Source organism: Callospermophilus lateralis, chromosome 16, assembly GCF_048772815.1.
Source record: "Callospermophilus lateralis isolate mCalLat2 chromosome 16, mCalLat2.hap1, whole genome shotgun sequence".
In the NCBI taxonomy this organism is placed as follows: domain Eukaryota; kingdom Metazoa; phylum Chordata; class Mammalia; order Rodentia; family Sciuridae; genus Callospermophilus; species Callospermophilus lateralis.
Window position 1 is genome coordinate 9612274 of NC_135320.1, and position 12784 is coordinate 9625057.

Genomic DNA, 12784 nt, shown 5'->3' on the forward strand with positions numbered 1-12784 from the left:
GATTTTATGAATTTACTTGACTTGTTCTCATATTACACTATGAAATTGGATATGTTAATTCTTCACTTAGAAATCTTCCTTTTAATGCATTGGCTCAATTTACAACTATCATGGTTTTATCTTTGATGCAAAAACATGCAACCTTTTTCATCTAACCTGGGAGCTATAGATGGTATGGTATTATTTTAGTATTTGATCTTCTTTTATGTTTATTATTTCTTCACTCATTGATATAGATTCTCTAGCCATTTGTTTACTAGAGAATGATAACCTCTAGAACTGGAAATTCAGTCATTCATTCAATAAAATATTTCTTCAACAAAGATCTGTTTATTCCTTGTGCATACTACAAAAGGAACAGTTCCCACACCTTTCAGGATGCTTATTGTGTAGTCAGCAAGACAGAGCCCAAAGCACATGATTATGATTAGAGATGTGCACCAATGTCATAGGTTGGCAAAAAGAAGGGCTGAGGGAGTTCAATAAATCTAGCCAGATTTAGGACTCACTGAATATGTAGGAGTTGACCATGCAGAGAGAGAGCACATCATAGACAATTCTGAAACACCTTAAATAGGCACCTTTCTATGTAATCTATGATCTTAATTACAGTCAGCTACCTTCATCATGGAGCACAATGTTTGACATTCTACCTTGAATTAAACAAGAAATTCAGACTTGCAATCACTGCCTCCATATTAAATTATTCAAAGCATAATGATTACATTAAACCTTACTGTGTAGTCTCAGGCAAAAAGATTGTTGGTAAGGAATGTAGCATCAGCCCTACCATTTCAACTGAAAGATCTAGATGATGACAGGTTATAAAATTGACTCACCCCAAAGTAACAACAAGTTTAATATCAACTTGGAAAAAAATAATCTTAACATCAAAAAGACTTTGAAAGCTGTAAAGCAATCGTCTTTTGACTGTCAAAAAAAGGGTAGTAAACAGGTAAGACATAAAAGAGGTAACATTCTTGGGGGTTTTGGGGGGTGGGGTATGGTGGGTTCTTTTTTTGTCTTTTTTGGAAGTAGGGGTCGAATCCAGGATTTTGCAAATGCAAGGCGGACACTTTGCCACTGAGCTACATCCCAACCCAACATTCTTAATATATAAAGAAAAATTTTAATTGTAATAACCAAAGCAGAATACATGAGAGGAACAAACAACATGAGCGAGTGTGCGCGTGTGTGCGCGCGCACGCACACACACACACACACACACACACACACATTTAAAAATACCCGTTAAACATATAAAAAGATACTCAACTTTATTTTTAATAAAAAACATAAATTAAAGCTACTGTTGGTGAGTCTTAGGGGAAATAGGTACTTATTAAACACTGGTGGGAATAGAAAAATGGTACAGTTCCTTTGGAGGGAAATTGAGCATTCTCTAACAACATATAAGTACATATTTTTTCCTTAGCAATCTCATTCCTGAGAATTTACTCTGAAAATGCACCCGCAAAATACAGGAAAAAGAGGGGGAAACACTTGCATATATACCAGATTCTCTCTTGAGGTGTTTTTTATAATGATAAAAAGTTAGAAATAATGTAACTGCCATATGAAGATTGACTGAATAAACTATGATACATAGCATGCTGTAGAAAATAATTCAGAAAATCTCCATGAACTGAGTGATTTTTCAAAATATATTATTAGCAGAATTTATCAAGGTAGTTCACATTAGCAGATTAAGGGGAAAGATTTCATAATGTTGTCAACAATGCAGGAAAAGTTCTCAGTTAAGTTTGAAATACAGCCTTGATTTTAAACAATTCTTGGCAAAGAACAGAAAAACATCCTTAACTTGATAAAACATGGCTACATGACATTTACAGCCCAAAATCATTTAATGATGAATTTGAACAAAACAAGAGTGTCTATTACTTCTTTTCATCAGAATTGTTTTGGAAGCCCTAGCTACTGCACTAGGATAAGAAAAATGAAATATAAAAGGGGGCATGTTCTTTATTTGCATATTTATGAATATATAGAGAATATGCAAAAAACCTATTCATAACTCATTAATAAGATAATGCGGTTTCTGAATATAAAATCTGTACAGACAAATCAATTCTATCTCAAACAAGTAATAGTTGCTTAGAAAATGAACTATTATAATATTTATAGTAGTATTAAATAATATCAAGGACCTTATTATAAATTCAACAAAATAAATATAAGAATTTTATGTAGAAAATAAACCTTTGTTGAAAGAAAGAAAAGAATATCAAAAGGAAAAGGAAACTGGAGTAATCTTGAAATTAGGGAAAAAGATGGAAGAGTGACTTAATAATTGTTATGGTTGGTGAGATGTTTAATTGTACGTTCTCTTTTACTTTTTCATTTCTCTTGATTGAATTGTTTATAAGAATGCATTTTATAAAAACAGTGAAGTCATTATTCTTTTTTTCATTTGTTCATAATAGTTATTCTTGACATTAGATTCATTTGGACTAATTATAAATGCATGGAATATAATTTGCTCCAATTCAGTCCCTTCACCCTCCCCATCCTCCCTCCCACTGTTCCCTTTGATCCACTTTACTGATCTATTTATTTACATTTTTAAGAATTAGTATCTTATAGATATTCAAAATGATGAGTTTCATTATAGTATATTCACATATGTGCATTGGAAAGTTAGTTTGGGTTCATTCCACAGTTTCTATCTACCCACTCCCCATTCCCTTCTTTTTCTTTTATTGATTTTATTTTTTTTAAATACAAGACAATGGAGTGTATTACAATTCTTATTAAATATATAGAGCACAATTTTTTGTATCTTTGTATAAAGCATATTCATGCCAATTCACGTTATACATGTACTTGGTTTTTTTTTTGCATTACAATTCTTATTACACATATATACCACAATTTTTCATATCTCTGTTTGTATATATAGTAGGTTGACAGCCAATTTGTGTCTTCAGACATGTACTTTGGATAATGATGTCCATCACATTCATTCCACATTCATTAGGAGGCTAATCCCCTGCCTCCTCCCTTTCCCTCACTCCCCTCTTCCCTATCTAGAATACATCTATTCATCCTATGTTCCTCTTCCCTACCCTATTATGAGTCAGCCTCCTTATATCAGAGAAAACATTTGGCATTTGTTTTTTTGGGATTGGCTAACTTCACTTAGCATTATCTTCTCCAATGCCATCCATTTACCTGCAAATGCCATAATTTTATTCTCTTTTTAAAAAGTTCATTGTGTATATATGCCACATTTTTAAAAATCTATTCATCCACTGAAGGGCATGTAGGTTGGCTCCACAGTTCAGCTATTGTGAATTGTGCTGCTAAAAATATTGATGTGGCTGTGTCCCTGTAGTATGTTGTTTTTAAGTCCTTTGAGTATAGTCCAAGGAGAGCAATAGCTCAGTCAAATGGTGGTTCCATTCCCAGATTTCCAAACAATCTCCATACTGCTTTCCAGATTGGCTACACCAATTTGCAGTCCCACCAGCAATGTATGAGTATGCCTTTTTCCCCACATCCTTGCCAACACTTATTGTTGTTTGTCTTCATAATAGCTGCCATTCTGATTAGAGTTGTATCTTAGTTTTGATTTGCATTTCTCTGATTGCTAGAGATGTTGAAAATTTTTTCATATATTTGTTGATTGATTGTATATCCTCTTCTGAGAAGTGTTTGTTCAAGTCCTTGGCCCATTTTTTGATTGGGTTACTTGTTTTTTCAGTGCTTAGCTTTTTGAGTTCTTTATATACCCTAGAGATTAGTGTTCTATCTGATGTGTGAGGGGTAAAGATTTTCTCGCAGGATGTAGGCTCTCTGTTCACCTCATGGATTGTTTCTTTTGCTGAGAAAAAACTTTTTAGTTTGAATCCATCCCATTTATTGATTCCTGGTTTTAATTCTTGTGCCATAGGAGTCTTATTAAGGAAGTTGGGGCCTAACCCATATGATGAAGATTAGGGCCTACCTTTTTCTTCTGTTAGACACAGAGTCTCTGGCTTAATTCCTAGGTCCTTGATCCATTTTAAGTTAAGTTTTGTGCATGGTGAGAGTTATGAGTTTAATTTCATTTGGTTGCATATGGATTTCCAGTTTTTCCAGCACCATTTGTTGAAAATGCTATCTTTTCTCCAGTGCATATTTTTGGCACCTTTGTCTAAAATAAGATGATTGTAATTTTGTGGGTTAGTCTCTGTGTCCTCTATTCTGTACCATTGGTCTACCAGTCTGTTTTAGTGCCAATGCCATGCTGTTTTTGTTACTATTGCTCTGTAGTATAGTTTAAGGTCTCATATAGCGATACTCCCTGCTTCACTCTTCTTGCTAAGGATTTCTTTAGCTATTCTTGGTCTCTTATTTTTCCAGATGAATTTCATGATTGCTTTTTCTATTTTTATGAGGAATGCCATTGAGATTTTGATTGGAATTGCATTAAATCTATATAGTGCTTTTGGTAGTATGGTCATTTTGATAATATTAATTCTGCCTATCTCAAGAGCAAGGTGGATCTTTCCAGAAATAGTAAATGAATTCGGCAAAGGAGCAGGATATAAATCAACACCCATAAATCAAAGGCATTTCTGTATATCAGTGACAAAGCCTCTGAGAAGGAAATGAGGAAAACTGCCCCATTTACAGTAACCTCAAAAAAAAAAAATAAGATACTTGAGAATCAACAAAAAAAGTCAAAGATCTATACAATGAAAACTACAGAACCCTAAACAGAGAAATCAAAGAAGATCTTAGAAGATGAAAAGATCTACACATTCCCTTCTTAAAAGGGGAAAGGGAGGAGGAGGGAGGGAGAGGGGGAAGGTGGGCAGGGTCAGATCAGAATATGATAGCCCAAAGGGTGGGGTTTTGGCCTGCTGAGAACTTCTAACTGAAGGAGATTGGAATCCCGAAAGCAACCTCAGCAGCAAAGCCTCTGCCCTCCTCCTGCCCTCCTGTCCTTCACCCTTCTCTCCCAAAGCCTTCTCTCATAAAACCTCTCTCTCTCTCTGTCTCTCTGTCTCTCTCTCTCTCTCTCTCTCTCTCTCTCTCTCTCTCTCTCTCTCTCCTCTACCCTCCCTGCTATTCCCTTCCTGTCCCCTTAACCTCCCTTCCCCCCTCCCTTAAAAACCCTCATTCCAGACAGGACCTGCCTTAGGTCCAGAAGGAACGAAGGCTATACAGAGAGGCCAAGAAGAATCTGACCAGACAGGGCTTGCTAGGACCCTGGCAGCCTTTTACCATTAGCTCACACCCCCTTTCCAGTCATTTCTACATGGCCATCCATTCTTCATGGAACATAAACATAAAAACAGGAGTTTTCCCTGGATCTGTAGGTCTTTATTTCTGAAGGCTTTTAGGTCAAATAAACTTCTATTAAATAAATGTTATGGTTTTTAAAATGTAAAGATATATACTAGTTCATAAATTAGAAGAAGTAATTTATAAAGATAGACTCTTTCTGAAACTCATCTGAATTTTTATTGCAGTTCCTGGACCTTTTATACAGCTATAGAATTAAGACACTGTATTAGTGATAAGAGGATAAACAGTTCAGTAAGACAGAAAACTCAGAAAGTGATTGCCACATGATTTATGATTGAGGTGGAACTGCAGATCAGTGGTGGAAAATGTCAGTCTTTTTAATAAGTAGTGCTGAGACAATTGAGTATTTATGTGAAATTGAATGAAATTAAAGCTCCTACTATACACCATAGACAATAATTCTGTGTGACATATAGAATTAAGTGTGAATGGCAAAACAATAAAATGCTTTCAAGATAATACCTTTATGATTTTGGAGTGGGGTAAGTTTTCTTAAATATAACATAAAAAGCACTGATTGTAAAGGAAGATATTAAGAAATTTGATATTACTAGCAGTAAGTATTTATCATAATCAGAAGACACCATGACAGACAAAAGTCATTCTTAACATTCAAAACTAATACTTGGTGTTAGAAGTTAGCAACGGTTGCTATCTTTTAGAAGAGTGAATTGGATAGGGTGTGGGGAAGAACACTCCCAGGAGGCTGATCATATCTTTCCTAGATATGATGCTAGTTATACAGGTGTATTCACTTTGTGAAAGTTCAGCAAACTGTGCTAACAATTTGTACATTTTAAAATGTATATGCTCTACTTCAACAAAAAGTCTTTATAAAAGAAAACTACTAAGAAGCTATTTGTAAAACATTTGTCCAGCAAAATAATAGAGACCTCCTACAGCTCAATAAGATAGACATCTCAATAAAAAATCGAGCAAAATATTGGAACACACTTCAGAAAATAGAAAATCATTTATTTGATTTATTCAAAAAGGTGCTCACCTTATTAATCTTCAGAGGAATGCAAATTAAAATGATTGATCTCTTTATACCAAAATTGGCTAACATGAATCTGAGAAAACAGTACCTAGTGAGGATGTGGAGCAATGGGAACACTACTGCACTTGGGCTAGGAATAAAAATTGGCACAACCACCTTGGGAAATGGATTGTCGTTACATAGTAGGTATGGAGGTAACATGCCAGGTGACTTAGTGATTCCTCTGTTTCAGAAATGGGTGCTTATGGGCACCAGAAGATGTTCAGAAGAGTATTTATAATAGTCTTGTTAACTATATCCAAACACTTGAAGTAATTCAAATATCTATCAACACAAGAATTTGTACATAAACTGTAGCATATTTATACAGCCATGTACTACATAATAGAATAAACTTTTCTGCAGAAAAATTCGTATATGATATACATACACGTGAATATGTATGTATATAAATATAAATGTATACATATTCACATTTTTCATAAAATTTCAGAGGTGTTTCTTAGCTCTCTGAAGTTCATCTCAGATGTCCAGGTACAAGCCCCTCTTCGAAAAGTACCCTCATTTGTCAATCAAAGAAGATGCATAAAAGGTATTATGTATATATTTAATGATATCAGCCTGAGCCCATTTAGGTTTGTTAATGCAACAGTGGAATGCAGCCTCCAGGCCTTCCCATTCTTGCATTTGTCTGTATTGTCTTCATATTTGTTTAAATTAGAAAGTAATACATTTTTAACAGCATTGTTGAGGTATAATTTGTATATCATAAGATTTCCCTTCTGTAAGAATAAAATTTATTGATTTTTGACACCTCTATAGAGTTTTGCATCTGTCATCACTATACAAGTTCAGAACATTCCCATTACCTCCCAAAATTTCCTCAAGCCACATTTGCCATCAATCAAATGTGTATTTTCAAATATAGTGTGTTGATTGCTTCATGTATTTCAAATAACTCATCATTAAAAGTAGCATAACACATTGATGAATAGAAACTTGAAAAACATCAAACAAAACCTTTTGTTAAATGTATTTTGAGGTTCTGTATACATACTTGATTAAAATCAGCTTATTTGCATCTGTTCTCTATTGGTAGTTTCAAAAAAGGGAACATACTGAACAGTTGATTTCTTCCTTCATATGTTCTTGGTGGGTGAATGTTGTCATGCTGTTCTGGGTGGGTTTTTAGTTTTAAAAATTTTAGTTGGTTTTGGGGAAAATGTTCAGTTATACAAATGGCCCTTTTATATGGCAGTCTATATAGTACTAATTTCTGAGAATAAATCATACAAAATAGAATGAAGAATAGAAGTTAGACTATATAGTTAAATTAAAACATAAATATCAAATTGTAAATTATTCTTTATTAGGAGTATCTAAAGGAAAGAATGTATTGATCAACTCTGATATTAAATGTCTCAGACTTTAGAACAGAATAACAAGTATTTTAAAAGCTTTTCTTGTCTTTGTTCTACCACTTCATATTAAGATGCTGAGTATAATATAGAAGTACATATGGAATATAAATATTATGTGAGCATATTATACTATTATGTATAATTGGGCTTCCTCAAGTGATGTTTTTAACAAACTTTTATTATACATAGTATACACTATTATTATAGAAATTATTATTTCTGCTTAAAGGTGATTGTATGATTGGGAAATGCAGATATATTATGTGCAAAATTAAATATTTTTCTAAAAAAGTATAAATCAGATGTTCATGAATTTTGGAAATAAAAATACATAATGCCTAGCTAGTTCTTAAGAGGTAGGCTATATCTTCTGTTTGTCAAAGTATTTACTCTGAATTATTGGTGGAACTAACTTTTATTGAGGTTTCTCTGTTGCCAGGTACTTTATTACCAAGGTTGCCATCAGAACCGGGAATGACATTACTTACTATCAGGATTGAGAAAATTGGTCTGAAAGATGCTGGACAGTGCATCGATCCCTATATTACAGTTAGTGTAAAGGGTAAATAACTGGCAAATTGCATTATGTTTTATCTCATATGGGACAAAGTTTTTGACAGGGGATGGTCTTGTATATGTGACAACTTACTTTAATGCATTCTATAATGAGGCAAAATCCTAGAAGAGATCATAACAGAACATAGTTCTGAAAGACTTACAAAATATATTTCCTACTTGCTTTTGAGTTTGTATAGATTTTTGCTCTTCAGATTCCAGCTAATGTGAGGACTAAACATACACATTGTCCTTAACAGCAGCTACAGCCTTCAGGATGTAGATTAACAATAGCACTCCTCACCTTCCATGGGTGTGTAGTTTTCTACACAAAGCCCCATGTCCTGTTTTCCCATCTCTCCTGCTTTAGCCCCTCTTCTTCCTGTGCTACTGAGGCATCTACATAGGTGAGTCCTACAGAGGCAGATGAAAATCAGGGGACAGGGAAGTAGGGTGCGTCCATAACATCCATGCCCTGAAAGCAATCCCGTGGGATGATGATGTGATTAAGGAATAAATTATACCACTTTACAGAAATAACTATAGTTAGTACAAATGGCTTATTTTAATCTGTAGTTTTGCACCAAAAAAACAGATCGGTGCTGAAATTAAATGGAGGAACTTTTATCAATTGCAGAAATAAAGTCAGATCCATGGGTTCATTAGTGCTAATTAAAAGAAAAATATGACCACAAAGAAAAAGATTTATTTAAAGAACATAATCCACAGCACTAATACTGGTACACTTTTAAATTCCGATGTTACCAGTTATCAAATATATAGTATACTGGAAAATATTTACATTGTTTGATAGACCATTTGTAAAACTGCAAACTCATTCAGAAAGTATACTTAAAACACAAAAATATTTAATGATGTTGTAAATGTTAAGTTACCTTTGCATATGTTACACTGAAATATTTTATGTAAATATTTTTTTAATTATTAAATGTACTAAATTGTTTTTGAGCTTTTTGAGACACATAAATGAATAACACATAAACACTGAGGAGTTATTAAATAAGTCCATGTTGAATTTGATTAAACTGAGATTTTAAAACCCAGAAAATTAAAACTATATATAACATACCATATGGTTGTTGTAGATTCAGGGTATGTTGTAAACAGTATAACCAGACTTTAGATAATATATATGAAAACTTATTCATTAACAAAAGGGTTTTTGTTGGCTGTTCTCATCCATTTTTGGTTCTTAACAGGGAAATTATAAGGTTAGGTTTAAAGGCTTTTCTAAATAAGCCATATACTTGATCAAAGTTAGAAATTGGTGGCAGAGGTCCATTGTGGCAAATTATATACTCCAGATTTTTTTTTTTTTTTTTTGCATAGAAAAATATAGTGGGCTATTCCCTAAGGAAAACGTTTGTTCTTTTTACCACTTCACTATGAAGATCAAGTTTTGTCCACTTGGCCATGTAAAGGCTTCCTTGTCCCCTTCATGAGGTCTCCTATCCAGTCTATATTCATTTCTGTCCACATACCCAATGAACTTCAACAACTCTCACATACTTGCTCACACCAAATAGGAATCTCTTAGCCTGAGAATCTCCTCTCAGCTCTTTCCATGCCTCTTTGGGAACTGTAACCTTTGCAGTTTCTAGATTTTCCATCTGTATATGTGAATGCTCATAAGCAGAAACTTATTTGTTTCTCCAGATCTGAATGGCATAGATTTAACTCCTGTGGCTTCAAGAAAAGAAGATACATATGTTCATTTTAATGTGGACATTGAGCTCCAGAAGCATATTGAAAAATTAACCAAAGGTTTGTAATTATCAGTTACTGACTTCTTAAGGACTTCTTAAGGACAGTATTTATCTGGGTTTTTCTTGATAGTGTACTTAAAACAAGATCTTATGTCACATAGTTATGAATATTGACTTAAAGAAAGTCAAATCAACAATTTTTTTTAAATATGAGAATTAGCAGTTGCATTATCTAGTTGTGTAATAATGTGGTTAAATATTATTTGACAGGGAAGTATTTCTCATAATACAGAGTTAAGGAAGCAGGTTCTCTAATAATTACCTTAAGTCCTTTTAGGAACCTAATGATTACTTTCTAACAGTTAAGGAATTATTTTTTTTCTTTCAATAAGATGCATTGGGTAAAAAGATACTATAACTGGCAGTTAGTTTGTAAGAATATGGAAAGGACAATCTGGGCATGGTGGTTTCAGGAGGGAGAGAAATAAAATATCAAAGGAACTCTTTTAAATTTCTATTCTAATATAGGTGCTTATTGAAACCATTTCTATAGGTACTGCTGATACTTAAGTAACTTCTGTTTTTCTTGTGGTATTTAATATTTTATATTCTTTGATAGTTTATGATTCTACCTGTGTACATAACTTACATTCTTGCTATACAATTTTGTTGTACTTTGTAGAATTAAATGATATGGAGAAATGTCACTCAGACATGGTAGAAGAGCTTGGAGTGACAGCCACAGTGAGTTATCAACAGTTGTGTCATCAGACTGTTTGACACATGTTACTTTGTAAAATCATAGGCTTCTGGTGACACATAAGAAATGTGTGGTCTCTGGCTTATGTGGTTTGTTTTAATTCCTTAGGTGCAGCTATCTTCTTTGAATTCAAACACTACAAGCCTAAAAAAAGGTTTACCAGCACCAAGTGTTTTGCTTTCATGGAGATGGATGAGATTAAACCTGGGCCAATTGTAATAGAACTGTAAGTGATATACATATAGGATTCATACTGTTCTAATGGTTACTAGTTCATGTTTCTTCTTAGTCCCTCTTATCTAGAATGTAACATTGGAGTAAATCAATCATCAAAGTATTTTAAACAATCATCTTTCTATTGTGGTTACAGATACAAGAAACCCACTGACTTTAAAAGAAAGAAATTGCAGTTATTGACCAAGAAACCACTTTATCTTCATCTACATCAAACTTTGCACAAGAAATGATTCTGACATGAGTAATGTGAAATTTCTGTGAATTTTACCACTCAGTAGAAACCATCATAGCTCTGGGTAGCATATTCATCCTTCAGGAGGCAGGAAGTGAGCCGTACCTATAGGCCAGTGAGTCCATTGCAAAGCTGTACCACAGAACTAAAGTCCAGCACCTCATTGTTATGACTCCTTTGGATACAAGGTTTATTGTAGATTTTGAAACATGTTTTTACTTTTCTATTAATTGTGCAATTAATAGTCTTTTTCCTAATTTACCACTGTTCCTACCCTGCTTCCTGGAACAATACTGCTGTGGTAGGTATGCTCATCTTCAAACTTTAAAATACAGCAATAAGAATGTGCTAGAGTTTACACATTTGCTCACTTTTGCTTCAATATGGTCTTTTGATTTGAATCAACTTCAAACTTTTGAATTGAATTGGGTAGGATAGTACCAGATTGCTTTGAAAGGAAATTGGATCAGTTATGGTCTGTCTTATAGGCTGTTCCTTAGAGCTGACCTAAATTCACCCTCATCTGATAGTTCTACTTAGAAATAATGTGCCTTGACCAGATCAATATCTTATATGGGAGTGCCCCCCAGATTGTAGCTGTGATTTTTTTCCAGATGACCAGATTGTTTTTCTGAAAGTAAGCATATTTTTAGTCATGTTGATTAGTTGTTCTACATCACATTGCTATTGTTTCTAGGGTTAACATTAATGATTCTAGGGTTAACATTAAAAGCATCTCTCTCAGAATAATTACAAATTTTGGGGTGGGTTTAAATCATGTAATCTAAAAATAATTGAGTCAGATGCTAATGAGATACTGCAGGAACAACTGCTGTTTTTCTGACAACTGATTGTGAAACCTTAAAACCTGCATACCTTGTCTTTATAAAGTGATGAGTATGCAAAATCTGGAAAGATATTCTGTTTTTTTTAATATAGGTAGATACAACTGCCATTTATTTCCTATTTAGATATATTGACATTCATATGAAAACATGCAGGTCATTAGCCTATTATAATTTCACCATTTACATTACTTTTAACTTAATGATGAGATATAAATAAAACTTTCATAGTACACAAGGTGGATATTTGATACACAGAACATAAAGATTTGTGAGGAGCTTTTTTGTGGGTTACATGTAGAACCCATGTATTTTAATATTCACTATTTTAAATGAACAATGCATGAAGGGAATGCAATACTTGGCCTATTTTTAAACTAGTGTAAACCCTAATCATACCATCTGTTTGCTTTTTAAAACGAATAACAGTTATTTTAGCCCTTGCACTTCAAGAGATCTAGTCTTTAATTTTTCAGTTGTCTGTTAGGTCAATATTGTTTACTAGATGAATGTTAATAAAACTATATGAGCCTGAAAGAATTCTCAACCAAATTTAGTCTTTTCTTTCATCTGGATTGGGTTAATTTCACAAGTGCAAAAATAGTTCAGTCTACAGTAGTTCTAGGAAATGAAGAATTTGCCTTAATAAAATGTTCACTCAACTGAAACTCTTGAGTAGTCAAAATTTCCA

At 33.5% G+C, this 12784-nt stretch overlaps 1 protein-coding gene across 1 annotated transcript; it reads left to right on the plus strand.

Moving 5' to 3' along the window:
- Nucleotides 1–8211: 8211 nt before the first annotated feature.
- Nucleotides 8212–11246, plus strand: LOC143382392 (axin interactor, dorsalization-associated protein-like). Its single transcript, XM_077105559.1, has 4 exons — nt 8212–8299; nt 9970–10077; nt 10888–11005; nt 11150–11246. The coding sequence occupies exons 1-4, from the start codon at nt 8212–8214 to the stop codon at nt 11244–11246; spliced, it is 411 nt and encodes a 136-aa protein (XP_076961674.1).
- Nucleotides 11247–12784: the final 1538 nt, after the last annotated feature.